Genomic DNA, 18,103 nt, shown 5'->3' with positions numbered 1-18,103 from the left:
CAGGGACCGTGACATGGCAACACACTTCCACAAATGGACCCGATGAACTTCGTGTCATTCCACAGGAGCAGGAGCTGGGTCGGCAGTGCAGCCCCCAGAAGCTGCTTCCTGACACACGCCCTCGCCAGCCCCAGGAACAGAGTTCCGGAATATCACGGCAGGGACATTAGGACCTGGGTGCGAGGCTTACCTGCACTGAAGATTACAAATGAGGTTTCTTTTTTTATACCAGAAAGAAGAGAACTTCACCGAGTCATGGCATTTTAATAAAAATGAATAGTGTCAGAGCTGCACTCTCTCCAGGACGTGTGGAGAAAGGATGACTTCATGTTCCCGTAACAGTTCAACACTGCAGACAGCCAGTTTCAGACACGAGCCGGACATTCTGACGAGGCTGCCAGGATTCAAGACTTCTCAGATGTGAGTGCGGAGTCGAAAGCGGTGGACAGCACCTTGCAGATGGCCTGTGCCTGCTCCTACATCAGGAAGGAGACAGCAGCAGTCCTCGGTCTGCCTGCGCCTCCCGTGACCAGCAGCCATGTGACCCAGAGCACACCTACGCCAGCTGGGGTGGGCCTGTGCACGGGGGTCCCGCCTGCACAGCAGATGCCAGCAGCACATGGGTGCCAAGGCCCGTGAGCATCATGGCCATGGGGACAGGGAGACACTGTTAGACACGGCGCTCCTGGGCCATGCAGGATGCAGCCTTACCACCTGCTGTGTCCACCCTGGCCCATGAGGGTCCAGGCACAAGTGGGCACTGCTGTTGGGCCCCCACTCCCACCAGGTGCACCAAGCCTAGGCAGCAGCTGACCTAGGGCCTCTGTCAGGCCAGGGACCAGCCACGTCATGGATGGTACACTCCCATCCTCTGCAGTCTGTTGACAGCCTCTAGGCTTGGCCATATGGCCTGAGAGCTAGAAGCTGACTGAGGGATGGCTGGCCTCACCAGGCTAAGGGCTAGAGGCTGACCAGGTGGGGAGACCCCCAGGCTGAGAGCAAGAGGCTGACCAAGGGATACAGGCCTTACCAGGCTGCTGCACTGGTACACCCACAGGCTGTACTCTTCATTGCTTGCATCGGTGGTCTTCAGAGCCAGGAGGCTCTTCCCGGCCCCCAGCCCGTCGTCATAGCACACCATGCGGATGATGAGGTACAGGGCGTGCCTGTGCAGAACATCCTGTGGCAGGGACAGCACAGAGACAGGCATGCTCAGTACTGCTCCTGGGTGCCTGCAGCCCCATCTCCCCATGCAGGACGCTTCTGTAGGCTCACTGACAGGGCAGACTGTCTGCAGCACGCCTCCCTTCCTAGACCCCATGGTGTGTCTAGACTCCCTGCTCCGCTCTTGGCCACTCTGATGTGATGTGGCATGGGGTCCCCCCAATGGGCTGCACCTATGCAGTGCAGAGAGGACACCCGTGTGCCCGCACAAGAAGCGGCCACATTTAGGACTGGCTGTCGGGGAGGTTACCAACCAGCTGCTCCACACACAGTGCCTCCGCTAGGACACGCCCACCCTTACCGTTACTTACATACTGATCTGATGTGGACACTTTGATACCATACTTGGAAACTCCCATAATAAATTCTTCCTCCAGAGGAACAAAAGGCAGCTTTCCATCTTGCTTTAAAGTAAAAATAACATGACATGAAATGTAGGTAGTCTGACTTGGCACTGCGAGTGCCACACCCTCTGCAGAGTGAGAGCCACATGAGCCTAGCAGGGCCCTCTCCAGAGACGGGACAGCACCCTGCTCTGTCCCCTTTGTCTTCCTCTTCACCCTCCTTACAACCTGACAGCCTTCCCACGGATCCTGGTGGAGTTAGGATCCTTGCAGCAGAAGACAGGAGGGCTTGACTTGGATGTGCACGTCCCCAAAGTTAAGATGGGTGTCAGCACAGGGCACGTGGAAGGCGGGCTACAGACACCGAGCTTCCCAGTGGATCAGCCTGCTGCCCGCCTGGGCGTGGAGAGCACCTGCCCACTGCTCGCTGCCCCAGGGCTGCAGACTGGCAGGGACTGGTGCGGAACAACGTTAGCTGGTGTTCTGAGCCATTTACAAACAAGACAGCAGGTGCCACCTTGTGATTTCTGTCTGACCTGTCCTCTCAGGTAAACCAGGCGCCACTGGCCAACAGACGTGTTCTGCTTCGCCAGTGTCTGGGGAAACACCAATCAACCAGCCGGGTGTTTGGGATGGATGGCACAGTTACCTTAGCCTGTCTCGGGAGATTTACTTGTGGCTGGGCCCCAGGGGCTCATTCAGACCACACATACCAGCCTTGTAAGACAGAGAGGCGGGCTGCACCTGGCCCAGTGGTCAGAGGTTCTTCACCCACATGAGGAGGCCAGATGGACACCTAGCTCCTACAGCTTCTTGCAATGCAGACTGCCCACAGGCCGGGCTGGATGGAGCTCTGCCCCCAGCTCTGCCTAGCCCAGTGTGGTGGGCCTTTAGAGAGGGCCCAGGCACCCTGTCTCACCACCTTGTCTGTTCCCATGTGACATGCACTCCCACCCATGGCCACAGAGCACACTGGATATGTGTGACTGTGATGTATGGCTCCAGCAGGCCACTGAAGACTGTCCCCCTCCTAGAGTGGAGCCCAGGAGAACAAATGTCCCCTCCCAGAGCCCCGTGTCTGGCTCCCTGCAGCCATCTCAGAAGCAGCCAGAGGCTGGGCCAGAACTTTCGGACCTGGGCGACGTCTATGTAGTTGATCAGCTCCAGCGGCCCCTCAAGACTTTTTCCCTCGGAGATTTTCAGTTTTTCAATGGCACCGACGTATTTTATGCGGAATTCTGCACAGGTATCTAAATTATTGTTGCTTTGTCCTAAAGGTGAAAGAAACTGTCATGTTAGGCTTCAGCAGAGGCATCCGCATGGCAGAGCACCCTCAGGTCCCGTGAATTCTAAATGTTCCAAAGGCCAAGCTGCTTTACTTGAAAAGAAGGAACTTGTCGCTTTGGTAACCTCACCACATAGGAGGGATTCAGCACGCGCTCACTGCACAGGAAGGGCTCAGCACACGCCTCAGTGCACCAGAAGGGCTCAGCACACGCGCTCACTGCACAGGAAGGGCTCAGCACACGCGCTCACTGCACAGGAAGGGCTCAGCACACGCGCTCACTGCACCAGAAGGGCTCAGCACACGCCTCAGTGCACAGGAAGGGCTCAGCACACACGCTCAGTGCACAGGAAGGGCTCAGCACACGCGCTCACTGCACCAGAAGGGCTCAGCACACACGCTCACTGCACAGGAAGGGCTCAGCACACGTGCTCACCGTACAGGAAGGGCTCAGCACACGCGCTCACCGCACAGGAAGGGCTCAGCACACACGCTCACCGCACAGGAAGGGCTCAGCACACGCGCTCACCGCACAGGAAGGGCTCAGCACACGCCTCAGTGCACCAGAAGGGCTCAGCACACGCGCTCACTGCACCAGAAAGGCTCAGCACACACGCTCACTGCACCGGAAGGGCTCAGCACACGCTCAGTGCACAGGAAGGGCTCAGCAGTGGGCTGGTAAAGATGGACTCATTCTAGAACAAGCCAGAGAAAGCAAAGGGCCAACTACAAGACACCTGAGACCCTCACAAGGCCAGGAATGTGGTTATTTTTTTCATTTCTTCCTCTTTCCGGGAACTTGCCCTTCCTGATCCCGGAAGCCTGCTTTCTGTCCACAGTTCAGTCAGGAAAGAGCAGATAGCGCTCACTTTGGACGGATGGAAGGGCCCACCCAGGAAGTCAGCACACAGGAAGTGCCGTGTGATTCCTTCAGGATGCATGCACACAAAGACAGCCTCCTACGGTATGGATACTCCATAAAGGAATCCAGAAATGAGGACAAGGTGGACTTCACACCACAGAATCTCCTCCATAGGTCACCTCCCCTGTGCTCCCGAGAGAAGCAGGATTATACACTGTGCAAGGGAAGCAGGGCATTTTCTTTTGTTATTTTTATTGGAAAGTAGATCTACAAAAAGAAGAACAGAGAAAGATCTTCTATTCTCTGGTTCACTCCCCAAGTAGCTGCAACAGCCGGAGCTGAGCCAACCCAAAACCAGAGGCCAGGAACCTCTTCCGGGTCTCCCACATGGGTGCAGGGTCCCAAGGCTTTGGGCCGTCCTTTACTGCTTTCCCAGGCCACAAGCAGGGAGCTGGATGGGAAGTGGAGCTGTGGGGACACAAACGCACCCACGTGGGATCCCAGTCGTTACAAGGCAAGTATTAGCCGCTAGGCTATCGTGCCAGGGCTGCAGGGCATTTTCAGCGAGCAGCTCCTGAGGGAGCCCTATTATCTTTCTCGGGGATGTCTGCATGTGGTGCCAACAGACACAGCCCTCGCTGTTAGCTGTGCTCCTGGAGGTCATGCGCTAGTGTGGCTTGGGGCAGCCGACTCCATCCACTGAGACATTCATCCTGTGCCCAGGAGATAGCTCAGGCCCACACCGGTTCTGGGTATCTCCTCGGGATGCTCTCAGAGATTCTGCTTTGGGACTCACGAGGAGCAGCCTGCCCACAGGCCTGAGCCAACTTGTAGGGCCCTGCTTTCCCTACCTCACCCAGCCCAAACTCACCAACCTCACCCAAACCCACTTCCTCCTGCCTCACTCCAGCCCACGTCTCCCTACCTTTGGGTCCAATCCTGAACTTGTCCAGAGGGGTGGTGGAAAGGAAGACCCCGCAGACACACACAGGCGCACTGTGCTGCAGGGGAGGCTACCTGGCCACAGCAGAGGGCCGGCCAGGAGGGACCCGCTGCTGGCACGCACCTGAGCTCTTTGTGGAGTCTGTGTCAAGGCTGGCCACTGTGCTGGATCGTGAGAGGCCCCCCAGGCTGGAATCCACAGACTGAGAGAGAGAATACATGAGACCCCACGTCGGAAGAAGCCTACCTTCTCGGACATTCTCTACCAAACACGCCCAGATAATTTCTTATAGCCGAGCTGGCACACACAAAACCTGATCAGTTACTAATTCTACAGCGAAAGAACGCACACACAACAGAGTTCCGATTTTCTTCCCATGAGAACACAAGGCTGGATCCCTGTGTTGTCCAAACTCTTGGCCTAACCCCACGCCATCACCTTGGGATGCTCCACGGCTCTGTCAAGCATGCTGGCCCCTACACAGCCAGCCAGGCCAGGAGTGATGGCTCGGTCCAAGGAGTCAGGCAGGAACCCCACGCCTGTCTAGTGGACACCTCCAGTGTTGGCGCTCCTAGGCTGCCCGATCCTAACTGCTGCCGGGATGGCTCCGACCACTGACCGGCAACCAGGAATAGGGACGCCAGCTGGTGGATTGCTGAGCAGTCTGCTGCCCATGCAGGCAGCTGTGAACAGCCAACCAGGCCGTCATGTATGCCGGTGTAGTCTCTTGCACAGAATGACACTGAGATTCAGCATTGTGTGAAAACTCTCAAATGTTGGCAGTACACTCAGAAGGTTTTCAGAGGTAAATGAAAAGTAAATACACAATGCACCAATTATTAGCTATGCTTCCTCGAAAACTGGATTGGGAAATGCATCTCAGCTGCACGCCTTACTGTATACGGAGGCTGGGAGTGGTGCTAAAGACCAAGAAGCCCAGGCCTGCAGCGGGCGCGGTGGCAGGATGGGGTGTTCTGCTGTCAGACTGGCTCCCTGAAGGACAGCTGCACATGGTTCCTGCAGCTTCTGAACAGGGGGGCAGGAAACGAGGGACGGGCTCAAGCCATCCTTCAGCACATGGCCACAGCCAGCACTCTGCTGGGAGCCAAGGCGTGCTCCCTGCACTCTCCATCTGAAATCTTTCCCCTTGGTCCCTCCCCACCCCTACCCCCACCTCAGGGGCCAAGCTGGGTAGCCAGGGCAATGCCAGGATCCACAGCATCTGCAGTGCCCAGCTGTGAGGGGGCTGGGCAGGGAGCAGAGGGGCGGCCCTGACCGACTCCAGGGCTGAAGAATTGGTGACTTCCCCAAGGAAAGCCCAGCTCCTCTGAAGACTTTCAGAGGGTCTGCCCTGGTTAGAGCCCTCCCTCCTCCCACCCACCCAGGAGCCTAGAGGGTCTGCCAGGTTAGAGCCCTCCCTCTCCCCTAGCCTTCTCCCATGCCTTCCTCTCCCTCTCCCCTGGTCCTCCCCTCCTTTTCCTCTCCCCTCCCCTTCCTCCAGCCCGCCCGCTCACCTTGCTCTTGGTGCTGATTTCGCTGCTCTGGGAGCTGCTGCTGCTGTGCCGCTTCTTGCCTTTCCGGAACATTCTCACCACTGCATGGTCCAGAGGTTCCCCTGCAAGCACACGTGTGCTCGTCACAGTTCCTGCAGGAAGAGCCACGTGGATCCCTCTGGTTCCAGGATCGTTCTTTTAACAACCTCAGTACACACTAGGCTTCTCCAGTCTTTCCTTCCTACTGGATCACAAATCAGCTTAATAAAAGGGGAGGGGGAGCCAGAAGCCTACATGGTGGGTGGGGGAGGGAAAAGGGAGAACTCTTTTCTCCTAAGCAATAGATAGAAGCCATCCAGTTCTCCAAAAACTCAGAAGCTGGGAGCCTGGAGCTTCTTCCAGGTCTCCCCTCTGGGTTCTGGGGCCAAGCACATGGGCCATCCCCCACAGTGCTATCCCAGAGTCATTAGCAGGGAGCTGGATTGGGAGTAAAACATCTAGGACTCAAACCAGTGTCCTTAGGGGATACCAGCCCCCACAGATGGAGGCTTAACCTACTACACCACGGTGCCAGCCCCCTCACTATCCAGTTTCTGTTTTCTGCTCTAGTTGTAGGGTAGCTAGGAAACCTAGTTCATTCATTGCTTCCTTCTCAGCAAGCTCCTACTAGGTTTCAGGGACACAGCAGCAAAGACAACAGAGCCCCTAAGCATGCTGGAGGGAGAGAAACCCCAAGCCGAAGAGCACCTGCCAAGTTGTTATCTGTCAGCAGCCTCACAGTCAAGGAAAGCAAGTTAGGGTGATGCAGTGATGGAAGGGAGAGTTTTTTAGATAGAAAAAAGAGGGCAGCTGCACAAGGTGGGGGGAGCAGTGCAGGAGAGAGGGGCTCTCTGGTCACTGGGGTGAGGCGGGCAGGGCAGGAGTGCAGGTTGTGGGGCAGACGGACTTGCAGGCCTCCAGGACAGTCAGGGTTTGAGGTGGGGTTCAACAGGAAGTTTCCAGGAATGAAGTGATGTAGTAAGATTTGCTTCCTACAAAACAACTCTGGCCTCCAGGTAGGGAATTCATAGCCCTACCACGGGTAAGGGCCAAGAGGAGCCCCTCTGTGGGCAGTGAGCCCAGCCACCAGCTCACGAGACGCGTGGCAGGAGGGTCTCAGGCCTAGGACCGCACCCAACTGGAACCACCCTGTGGGAAGTCTCCGAGGTGCAGGAGACAAAGGGCACGGGCAGAGGCCCTTCAGAGAACAGGGAGCTGTTCCCCTGCCCACACACATGCGGCCTGGCATGACAGGGGACACTGTAGATGCTAGGGGAGTGGGTGCTGGTCACCACGGAATGCCCCATCAGTGTCACCATGGCAACACTGGAGGAGTCTGCTGTATTACCCAGCATGCCGCTGGTACTGGTGCAGACAAACCAGGGCGAGTCCTGCCAGGAGAGTGAATGCGCGTGTGGAGCATAGCAAGCAACCAAGAGCTGTGACGGCTTCCTGAGGCAGCGAAGGAATACCATCCGTACGCTGTAAGTCATCTCTGGATTGCTGACCCGTGTACACCAGGGAAATGCTTTCGATGTGATAAGCAAGAAGTGGTCACCATAGGATAACGGGAGACCCACAACTCAGTACAAATGCAGTTTGTCTTCTTGGCTATTTCTGACCCAGGATTGGTGGGCCCCGCAGACAGACTGTGGCTGGGGAGGGCCTACTACATGCTGAAGTGCAGTTAGTCGTACCACAGCACTGAATGAAATCAGACATGTCTACAGTGAGGGGAACGCCAAAGCGTCTCCGCGGGTCTGCAGAACACAAGAAAAATTTGGAAATGACCCCCGTATTAGGGCTGAGCAGCCCCTCAAATCTCCTGTCCCAGGCCCCTCAAAACACAAGCATTTATTACATCGCCAATAGCCCTCTTGAGGCACGGTCTTAAGCACATTGATTTGTTTTTTAAGTTTGTTTATTTGGGGGTCAGAACTACACAGAGAGGAGTTCTCGTCCTCCAAGCATCTGCAGATGTGCATGGCCAGGGCTGGCCAGGCTGAAGCCAGCAGTTCCATGGGGTCTCCTATGCAGGTGCAGGGTCCCAAGCACCTGGCAATCCTCCGTTTTCCAGGATCAGAGAGAGCCGGGCTGGAAGTGGAGCAGCTGGGACATGAACCAACACCCACACAGAATGTCCAGTGGCAGTTTTACCCTCTGTCTCACACTTGGCCCAAGATACACCTGTCACTTCAGCACATGCAAAAAGTTCCAAAGCTCGGTGCCTCATCTTCCCTCTCTCCTCCTCCATCCCGGGAAGTTACCTTGTAGTTGCACAGCCCCCTGCCCGAGGGGAGGGGGGGATCCTGGCCCCTGTCACCTTGCAGGGCGCAGGGAAGGCAGAACTGCTGGGGCCGAGGAGCACCTGGCCCCGAGTCACCTGTCGCCTCCTACCTTGCAGGCTGCCTCCTCTGCCAGAGAAGGGCTGGGTTGGGGGACAGGAGCAGGAGTGTCCACGTCACTCTGTCGCGGATCCCCGAAGCAGTAGCTGACACCTGTCAGGGTGGCCGCCACGAGCGGGATGCAGAGGAGGCCACGGCACCAGAAAGGGCCGCCCCCACGCCTCGCCTCGCTCGGGGGCACACGCGCGCGGGCCTGGCCCCGGGACCCAGCCCTGCCCGGCCAGCGACCCCACCCATCCGCTTGCACGGCTGCCCCGGGGACCGCGTCCCGCTCGCCGGGCCCGCTCGAGCGACGCCCCGGGCGCTCACCTCGCCGCCGCGGGCCCAGCCCGGGGGTCGCCGGCGCTCGGAGCTGGGCGCAGCCGCGGGTGCGGGTGCCCGGCCGGCTCACTCCAGGTCCCACTCCAGCGCCAGCTTTTCCAGCCCGCCTCGCCCGGCCTCGCGCAGGCGCAGTCCCGTCCCTAGAGCCCCGGCCAGCACCGAGCTCGGAACCTCGCGCTCCCGGCTCTGGGACCGGAAGTCAGGGCGGAGCTTCAGCCCAGAGCGCGCCAAGGAGGCGGAAGTGGTGCTCGTACAGGGCCCGGTGCTTCCTGTTTTGGGGCTGCCGGGCTTGTGTCCCCGCGTCGGGAAGGACTGCGGCGGCCTGCGCCTGCTCCGCGTTGCTCCCTCAGACAGCCGGGATGTCTTCGATTCCCGCTGAGGAGAGCGATCAGCTGCTGATCCGACCCCTGTAAGGGAATAGCGAGAGAGGAAGGGGAGCCCCCGGCTGGGCGAGGGGAGAGGAAGGGTCCCTGGAGCTGGTGTGCTACCCTGAGTCCCCCGCTCGGCCAGGCTCCATCCCTTGGATTACCCTTCTAGGCCAGGCTCCATCCCCGGGGTCCCCGCTCGGCCAGGCTCCATCCCCTGGGTCCCCACTCGGCCAGGCTCCATCCCCTGGGTCCCCGCTCGGCCAGGCTCCATCCCCGGGGTCCCCGCTCGGCCAGGCTCCATCCCCGGGGTCCCCGCTCGGCCAGGCTCCATCCCCGGGGTCCCCGCTCGGCCAGGCTCCATCCCCGGGGTCCCCGCTCGGCCAGGCTCCATCCCCGGGGTCCCCGCTCGGCCAGGCTCCATCCCCGGGGTCCCTGCTCGGCCAGGCTCCATCCCCGGGGTCCCTGCTCGGCCAGGCTACATCCCAAGGGTCCCCCGGTTCGACCAGGCTCCATGCCCAGGGTCCCTGCTCGGACAGGCTACATCCCCTGAACCCGCCCTGGTTCTGGGGTCGGCAGGTGCCTGCTAAGTTGAGGGGTTTTGTGTTTTTCCCCTGTCAGAGGAGATGTGTGGGAGCTGGAAGAAGTTCTGTAGTTCATAGATGTTGAGGTTTACTGCCTCAGGCGCTGCAGAGTCTTTTGAAACCTGCTATGAATAGCTTGTGCTGTGAGGGACTAGTGCTGCGTTGTGATGTGCTGTGAGGGACTTGGGGGACATTGTGGAGAAGGCGACATGTGAGCGAGGCCCTAATGCTGGAAAGGGCCCGTCTTGCTAGTGTCTGCGGGCAGAGCCTTGGGGTGAGAGAACAGCTGCAACATGGCATGCGGCACTTAGATTTCAGGGGCATTTAGGGCTCTCTGAGATTGATGAGACCAGTTTGGGCCGTGGAGACACTGCACAAGTCAGCATGTGGAAGACTGAGAAAGGGGCCCAGGAGAGAATCAGACACCAGCATTGAAGGCCAATCCCTGGCTTGACACCTGAACTTGGGAAGGAAAGCCAGAAAGTTCCGCATCGGAGCATGGAGGCAGAAAGGCCAAAGGGGCTGCTGGAGGGGGACCCTGCTGCCCATGTGGGAGACCCCCTGGAGTTCCTGGCCCCTGGCTTTGACCCGGTCCGTCCCTGGAAGTGGCAGCCATTGGAGAAGTGAACTAGCAGGTGGAAGAACTCTCTAACTGCCTTTCAGATAAGGAACAAGTAGCTAGGTGATGAAGCAGCTGTTTGCACTGTCAGGAGGGGCGGTTTCAGAAGAGTGGTTGGTAGAACCGAATTAGGGAGTGGAGTCCATGGAAGGCAGAGGGGCATGGAGCGCCTGTTCCTTTAGAAGCTGACTGGGAGCTAAAGGAACCTGGAGTTTTGGAGAGGGAGAGTGCCAAGAATATTGCAGTTCATGTGATAAAGAGCTGGTGACAGGAAACGGCAATGCTGAGTCCCTCAGAGGGAGGGTGCTGTGCAGTGTGACACCCTGGGGTGCAGATTCACCTCAGAAACGGGGCGGGGGGGGGGAGGCACTTCTGGGTGGCTGAGGGGATGAACTTGTCCAGTGAGCCATCCTTCTGAATCCAGGGAAGAAGAGGACAAGCGAGGCCCCTGACGGTGCCAGCAGGACTTCCTGGTCACGTCGGCGGGTGGTTACTGCAGCCAGCTCGGGCAGCTTGGGGGTGGATAGATTTTGGCCATCGATCTTCAAGGAGGCTGGAGTTTCTTGAGGCCAGGGTCCCCAAGGACCATGCTTGTCTCCTTGGCAAGGGGAAGCAGGTTGATGCAGGTTGTATTTCTTGGAAGAGGAAGGGTGTCACGGGGGTGGGGGGGGTTCACAAAGTGATGCATAGAACATGCCCAGTTGAAGCTGGAACCCTTGTCTGCTCCAAGAGTTTCCCAAGAAACTGAAGTGACAGGTGGTAGAAAAGGAACTGAAATTCACAAGACAACTGCATGCTGGGACCCTGTGGAAGGTCGAGGAGTTCTGAAGGGCCTGGGCTTTATGCATCACTGCTGGTGGACACGTAAGCCTGTCCTAGTTTGATCCTGACGATCAGAAGCCTGACCTTAACCTTGGGCTTCCGGGGCTCACAGCACCCTCTGACAGCTGCAGAAGGCCTGCCCTCCTGGGATGCAGCACCCTTGATCTGTCCATGACACTGCCTTGCTCCATCATTACCATTTCGTAGAACTCCCCACTGGCGGGAATTTCAAGTGAGTCATCGTCATCAAAGGTGACACTGTAAGTTGTTAAAAGGTTTAAATCTGTAGGGCTCCATCCAGACTGTTCTGAATTTGTTTTTGTCATTTCTGTTTACAGGGGAGCTGGACAAGAAGTAGGAAGATCATGTATTATTCTGGAGTTCAAAGGAAGAAAAATCATGGTAATTACTATTTCTGTGCATTGGTTTGACCCTGTCTGTATGGTGTGTTAGGTCCTCAGCAGGCTGTTCACCTCCCAGAAGCATGTTACAGTACTGTGTTACAGTACCCTGCTGCAGAACGGGGCGAGGACAGCTGGCCCACGTGCTGAGTTCATAGAATCAGTTGGTCCAGTTCTGTCAGGACAACCGAAGGCAGGACTCGGAGTTCAGTAGATCCCCAGCAGGCTAGTGTCTCAGTAATTTTCTCTGTGTGGTCACGAATGCTGTGAAGTTCCAAATGTTCCTGGGGAGAGAACGGTTCCCATTCCTGCTGTAAAATGTTCATGTGGAAAACTGGTACACATGTCTGCTTGGTGATTTGAGAAGCATTGAATAAGCTGAGAGGATGTGTGGGGTTGCTGGGCTGATGGAACCGCAAGCCTTCAGTGGCCGTCGGGTGCTACTTGAAATGCCTACACTCCATATCAGATTACCTGGGTTCAAGGTTGGGCTCTGCTTCCTGGGCAGCTGCCTGCTTACATGTGCCTGCCGGGGGGAACCCGGAGGGAGTGCTGGGTTTCTGGCTCCGCTCTGGCTGTTCAGAGGTTTAAGGAGTGAACCAGCAGTTGGGAGGCCTCTTTGTCTGCCTTTCAAATAAATAAAAAATAAAGAAAAAAATTTTTTGAAAGGATAAATTGATTTTTTGTGTGTGCAAAATTTTGAAATCATATATGAGATCTTAAAAAATTCACAGAAAGTATTATTATGAAACAACTGTACATTGATTTTAAATTTTTTTACACTAAAATAAACTTATGTTACAATTCCACTTTTTTTTTTTTTAAAAGATTTATATATTTTATTACAGACTCAGATATACAGAGAGGAGGAGAGACAGAGAGGAAGATCTTCCGTCCAATGATTCACTCCCCAAGTGAGCCGCAATGGGCCGATGCGCGCCGATCCGAAGCAGGGAACCTGGAACCTCTTCTGGGTCTCCCACGTGGGTGCAGGGTCCCAATGCATTGGGCCGTCCTCGACTGCTTTCCCAGGCCACAAGCAGGGAGCTGGATGGGAAGTGGAGCTGCCGGGATTAGAACCGGCGCCCATATGGGATCCCAGGGCTTTCAAGGCGAGGACCCTAGCTGCTAGACCACGCCGCCGGGCCCACAATTCCACTTTTTAAAAAAGGTTGATGTGCTTATTTGAAAAGCAGAGTTCCGAAAGGAAGGACAAGAGATGAGAGAGAGCCTACATTTGCTGGTTTACTGCCCAAAAAGCCATTTTGGCTGGAGTCAGGCCAGCCTGAAGCCGAGAACTTCATCTGGGTCCCCCACATGGGTACAGGGACCCACAGACCCGGGCCATCCCCCACTGTTTTCCCTGGTGCATTAGCAGGGAACGAGATCAGAAGTAGAATAGCCAGGCTTGAACCAGTGCCCTGTGAGATGTTGGCACTACAGGCAGTGGTTTAATATGTTGTGTCACAGTGCTGGCCCTGGATTGCATTTCTCTGTGAACTTTGAAGTAGTCTCCTATTCTAAGGTTCTGAAATGATCAGTCAGACCTGCTGAAGTATTGTCTTATCCCAGTCTGGAGGCTTTGCTCCAGCAAAGGCCCCAGGGTGCCACGAAGCCTGGTGGGCTCACCTGCAGGGGCTGATGGAGCTGTGCGGTGCGAGCCTGGGTGCCAGGCATGCTGGCTGCTCTCGCTTCATGCCTGTTTTCTCTCCTTAGCCATGCTCATTGGTTCCTCTGACTTCTTCCAGGGGTAAAGCAATGGGGTGTTAACACAACTTAGCCCAGTCAGGGAAATCTCCAGTTGCTCAAAAAAGAGTTCGTCCATTCATAGGATGACTGCCAGCAGTAGCCAGAAACCAGGGCATTGTGCATCCTCTGAGCTTGCACATGAGCTGCGTGTTAACCTTCTGCCACAGGCATTGTTAGTATTTATCACGTAAGAATTGGAGCCGGGGAAGAATTAGCTGCAGGCAGTGGTGTTTGGATTGTGTGGGCGACAGCTGGTGACAGTTATAACTGGTTTTCTGAGTGAGTGTTAATAAAGCATGTGGGAGATTGTGATTCTTTTCTCTCTTTGAGCTGGACTGTGGGATCCACCCTGGCCTGGAGGGAATGGACGCTCTGCCTTACATCGACCTAATTGACCCAGCTGAAATTGACCTCCTGTTAATCAGTCAGTAAGTAACAATGCATCATCCCATATGGGCACCCACTCAGGGCCTGGTTGCCCCACTTCTGATTCAACTCCCTGCTGCTGTGCCTGAAACCAGGCAGACAGGTTGTTGCTGTCCCAGTTGGGTGAGCACCAGGCTGGAGGGTTTGCTGTGAAGAGCTTGTTTGTCTCACTGCACCTGTGTGCCCTGGAACTGGAAGGAGTTGTTATAGACTTGGAATGATCCTATCGCCTGAGACCAAGAAAGTGCCTTGCAGGGTGCGTCCTGGAGGCCCTGTCCTACCACTCTGTCTCCACAGCTTCATTCCTCTACAGTGATCTTTGAAACTCTGGCTGTCAAGCTTATGTTTGGCAGTATTCTTCACTCTAATTGCTTACTGGTAGAATTTTTACTGCAAGTATGCATACATGGATTTCAGAATTTTTGGCACAAAAATGATCTTACTTTAAAAGAAAAATTATCCCTTAATTTATTTGAGAGGCAGACAAGCAGATCTTTTGCTGGCTGTTCACTCCCCAGATGCCGGCGGTGACGGCTCGGGTAGTTGAGGCCCTGCCAGCACCCGGGAGACCCGGGTGGAGCTCTGGGCCTCTGCCTTTTGCCTGGCCCAGTCCTGGCTTCTGTGAGCATGTTGGAAGTGAACTAGTGCACGCATGGGAACGCTCCTTCTGTCTCTGTCTCTCAAACAAAGTGAAAATAGATAAATAACAGTTTTTAATTAAAAGGGTTTTCTCTTTTTTTTTGCCCTGTTAGAAATCTTTCTCCTGCCCTGGAGTTGTATGCATTGTTCTTTACCTCTGCACAGACCTGCTCTTGGCTCTCTGAACCTGTCAGGTGTAGCTGCTGGGCAGGTGTTCCGGTACAATGAGCAGTGGTCTGGTCTGTGTCATTTGGAGCTGTGGAGTGAGTGCTGGTCTTGTCACCTGGCACGCTGTAACGAGCACACTCTCCTTGTGTCTTTTGAGCTTCCATCTGGATCACTGTGGAGCTTTGCCGTGGTTCCTACAGAAGACAAGCTTTAAGGGCAGGACCTTCATGACTCATGCAACCAAAGCGATTTACAGATGGCTGCTGTCCGACTATGTGAAAGTTAGGTAACGTGCTGCTGGGAGGGGATGCAGGCGTGTGGCTCATGAAGCGATCTGTGGAATGGTGTACCCTGGATGCACAGGGAACTCGGTCACACAGCACTGAATATCTGACACCTCCTTTCTCTAAGACGTCAGCAAATGACTGTCCTCCATCCCTTGGTGCTGATGTAGTTTGACAGCAGTTACCCTCTCCGCTCTTCCCTTTCCCATGCTAGAGAGAAGAAAACTGCAACATTTGTCCCACCCTCCTTCCGCCCTGCCTGACCCTTCCTACCTTAATTAGGGGCCCACATGGTTGTGCGGCCCTCTCAACTATGTAAATAGATTAAAACGAAAAACTTTGCTTCAAGTTAGAAGAGTTACAAGGCATGATAAAGCTGTTCTTTTTTTTTTTTTTTTTTAAGATGTTCTATGAATAGAATTTGGGGACTTGAGAGTTTGAGACCGGATATCTTATTCAGTGGCATATATTGAGTTCTTATTTGGATTATTTGATTTAAAAAAATTGACATTTTGAATTAAAATTTCCCTGAGGAAATTTATACCACTTGTAAGAGAAAGATACATTTCCCTGTTGGGAGGTTTCCAGCATTTTCTTGATATTTACAGCACAAATCATTAACCTTCCAGGGTTTGTTAATGTTTCTGTTCTGAAAGGTAGCTAAGATGCTATTTGTTATATTCTTCATATGTAAGTCCATAGACGTGGAAAAGTTATCCTTAGTAGTATCAACCATCATGGGCATTGAACTCCATGCCGCATGAATGACACATGGCCCTCAGCCCGTATAGCTATACAATGTATGCATTTCTATTATAATCACAGAGTGAAAAGATGCATAGAATTCCTGAGAGGTGCTATGTAGCATAGCCCATCTAATAAGAGATATTTGTAGACTTTTTAAAAAAGTAACTTAATTCTCTTTGTTCCCTTCTTTAACATTTAGTAACATATCAGCAGATGACATGCTGTATACCGAGACAGATTTGGAAGAAAGCATGGACAAAATTGAAACTATCAACTTTCACGAGGTTAAGGAAGTTGCAGGAATCAAGTTCTGGTGTTACCACGCGGGCCACGTCCTGGGAGCCGCCATGTTCATGATCGAGATTGCGGGTGTGAAGGTACTTAGCTCTGTCCTGTTCTCCCTGAGAGCTGTGGTCACAGCTGTGTGCCACCATGTGGCAGAGGGGCCAGCACCGGAACAGAAAATTCCTCCCTTCCTGAGAACACTTTGTGCATCCAGTCAGAACTTACGGATCCCCTACACACCGCAGTGCACGCCCCTGGATTCACATCGGCGGACTCAGCCAGCTGCAGGTGGAGAACGGGGGCAGTGGCCTGTGTACAGGACATGTGTGGTTCCCCTTTCATCATCCTCACAAATACAGTCTGCCCAGCGTGTTAGGTAGTACACTTCATCTGAAGATGATTTTACCTATGCAGCAGCATTTATTCCCCGGGGAGGGTCCTGGAACCAGTCCTCGGATGCTGAGGGGTGGCTGGTGAACAGCCATCTGTGTGTGAGCAGGCTGAGGTTCATTCACAGGAAGGCCCTGACAGGATCTCTGCAGCCCTCCCTGAGTGAAAGGTGCAGCAGGACACGTGATGAACAGGTGCAGACCAGCCCTGGGGGACTGCCAGTCGCATCACCAGGGCAGCTTGTCCGAGATGCTCACTGACGCTTTGAAAAAGTCACACACACCGCAGCACACCACTCTACCTCTGTTGCTTTGCCAAGGCCATTAGCACAGAGCTGGCTCAGAAGGGAAGCACCTGCGATACAAACTGGTGCCCACATGGGTACTGGTGCCCACCTGGGGCAGCTCTGCCGCTATGCTTCACACCAGCTCTGGCCTTTTCCTGTTCCCGTTTTCTAAGTGATTCCGGTGTGCAGCCACAGTGAGACTCAGTGCTCTCCTGTGAGCCTGTAATTTTTTACATCTGCTCGCATGTCAGTGTTTGAACCTTGGCCATGTTGTACAGTCCATTGCTGAACTGCTTCCTCTCTCCGTTTACTCAAGGGCTCAGAAGTTAAGCAGGAGACTGCAAGCCTGCGGGGCTGAATTCTCATTTGGAATTGTCACGTGTGTTTCCTTTTTGCTGTGCTCCCAGGACCTGGGGGCGTTCCTTTCCCCTGTTGCACAAGTCCAGGAGCGCTTCTCAGGCTTGTTCATTCCTGGGTTATCTTGAGTCAGATGCAGTAAGTGGAGCCCTGGATGAGTTAGTGGCTTGTACACAGTTACACGCTGTTACAAGTGTCGCATGTAGGTTTTGCTGGTTGTAGGCTATTTCATTTAGCTTCATTCCTCATGTTCCTGCACTGCTATGCTCATGAGCCAGTGAAGGCTCCCCAACTCTTCACTTTCTGGCTTTGTGTCTCCCACAGCTCTTATACACAGGCGATTTCTCCAGACAAGAAGACAGACACTTAATGGCAGCTGAAATTCCCAATATTAAACCGGATATTCTTATTATTGTAAGTAATACTGTGTTGTAATAGTCTAGTAAAGGCAGAATTTTCTAGAGGAAAAAATTGTGATCTCGTTTTCATTATGTATTAGTGGATTTCAGTATATCTGTTTTCTTGGGTTTTTGTTCTTTCTGTTTTTTGTTTTTCACTGTAAAGAATGTTCTCAGGGAGTTTTCTTGGCAGTTGAGCTGTCTTCTTTTTTTTTTAAAGATTTATTTATTTTTATTGCAAAGTCAGATATACACAGAGGAAGATCTTCCTTCTATCCGATGATTCACTCCCCAAGTGGTCGCAATGGCCGGTGCTGCGCCGATCCGAAGCCGGGAACCAGGAACTTCTTCCAGGTCTCCCACATGGGTGCAGGGTCCCAAGGCTCTGGGCCGTCCTCGACTGCTTTTCCGGGCCACAAGCAGGGAGCTGGATGGGAAGTGGAGCTGCCAGGATTAGAACTGGCGACCTTATGGGATCCCAGTGTGTTCAAGGCGAGGACTTTAGCCGCTGGGCCACGGCACTGGGCCTGAGCTCTGTCTTCTGTGGAGCATGTTTAGTCTAACGTCAGAAACAGAGGGTTGTCTCAGATTGTGGGTCTACCTCCGTGTTTGTGTCAGTTGTAGGGTGTCATCGGAGGGATACGTGCTGGGCCCCACTGCCTTTGCT

General features: G+C 54.4%; 2 protein-coding genes across 4 annotated transcripts in view; one reads left to right on the top strand and one right to left on the bottom strand.

Moving 5' to 3' along the window:
* Positions 1-297: 297 nt before the first annotated feature.
* On the bottom strand, positions 298-9,061 carry ITGB1BP1 (integrin subunit beta 1 binding protein 1). 3 transcript variants are annotated; one of them, XM_058668299.1, is made up of 7 exons: positions 8,588-8,664; positions 6,173-6,303; positions 4,782-4,860; positions 2,703-2,839; positions 1,536-1,628; positions 1,031-1,180; positions 298-476 (listed from the first exon to the last, which is right to left on the bottom strand). In XM_058668299.1, exons 2-7 carry the CDS (start codon positions 6,242-6,244, stop codon positions 405-407), a joined length of 603 nt encoding a protein of 200 aa, XP_058524282.1. In that variant the 5' UTR covers positions 6,245-6,303; positions 8,588-8,664; the 3' UTR covers positions 298-404. The 3 variants fall into 3 exon arrangements, with proteins under 3 accessions (XP_058524282.1, XP_058524281.1, XP_058524280.1); XM_058668298.1 differs by lacking the exon at positions 8,588-8,664 and adding an exon at positions 7,228-7,354; XM_058668297.1 differs by lacking the exon at positions 8,588-8,664 and adding an exon at positions 8,905-9,061 and having other exon boundaries at positions 300-476.
* Positions 9,062-9,143: 82 nt separating this feature from the next.
* CPSF3 (cleavage and polyadenylation specific factor 3) overlaps positions 9,144-18,103 on the top strand; it is a 29,470-nt gene continuing 20,510 nt past the window's right edge. Inside the window, exons 1-6 of the mRNA XM_058668296.1 lie at positions 9,144-9,325; positions 11,645-11,708; positions 13,787-13,884; positions 14,847-14,975; positions 15,920-16,097; positions 17,363-17,452. Coding sequence (XP_058524279.1) covers positions 9,276-9,325; positions 11,645-11,708; positions 13,787-13,884; positions 14,847-14,975; positions 15,920-16,097; positions 17,363-17,452 — 609 coding nt within the window. The 5' untranslated portion in view covers positions 9,144-9,275. The remainder of the gene's footprint in view (positions 9,326-11,644; positions 11,709-13,786; positions 13,885-14,846; positions 14,976-15,919; positions 16,098-17,362; positions 17,453-18,103) is intronic.

This window comes from Ochotona princeps, chromosome 8 (genome assembly GCF_030435755.1).
Source record: "Ochotona princeps isolate mOchPri1 chromosome 8, mOchPri1.hap1, whole genome shotgun sequence".
In the NCBI taxonomy this organism is placed as follows: domain Eukaryota; kingdom Metazoa; phylum Chordata; class Mammalia; order Lagomorpha; family Ochotonidae; genus Ochotona; species Ochotona princeps.
Note: the sequence above shows the minus strand (reverse complement) of the source record. Positions and strands in the feature narration are given on the sequence as shown.

Coding starts and splice junctions, on each gene's coding strand:
- ITGB1BP1 (XM_058668297.1), bottom strand. CDS start 6,244: ATGTTCCGGAAAGGCAAGAAGCGGCACAGCAGCAGCAGCTCCCAGAGC. Junction 4,861..6,172: donor AAATCAGCACCAAGAGCAAG/GTGAGCGGGCGG, acceptor TCTCTCTCTCAG/TCTGTGGATTCCAGCCTGGG. Junction 477..1,030: donor TGTACCAGTGCAGCAGCCTG/GTAAGGCCTGTA, acceptor TTCCTGATGTAG/GAGCAGGCACAGGCCATCTG.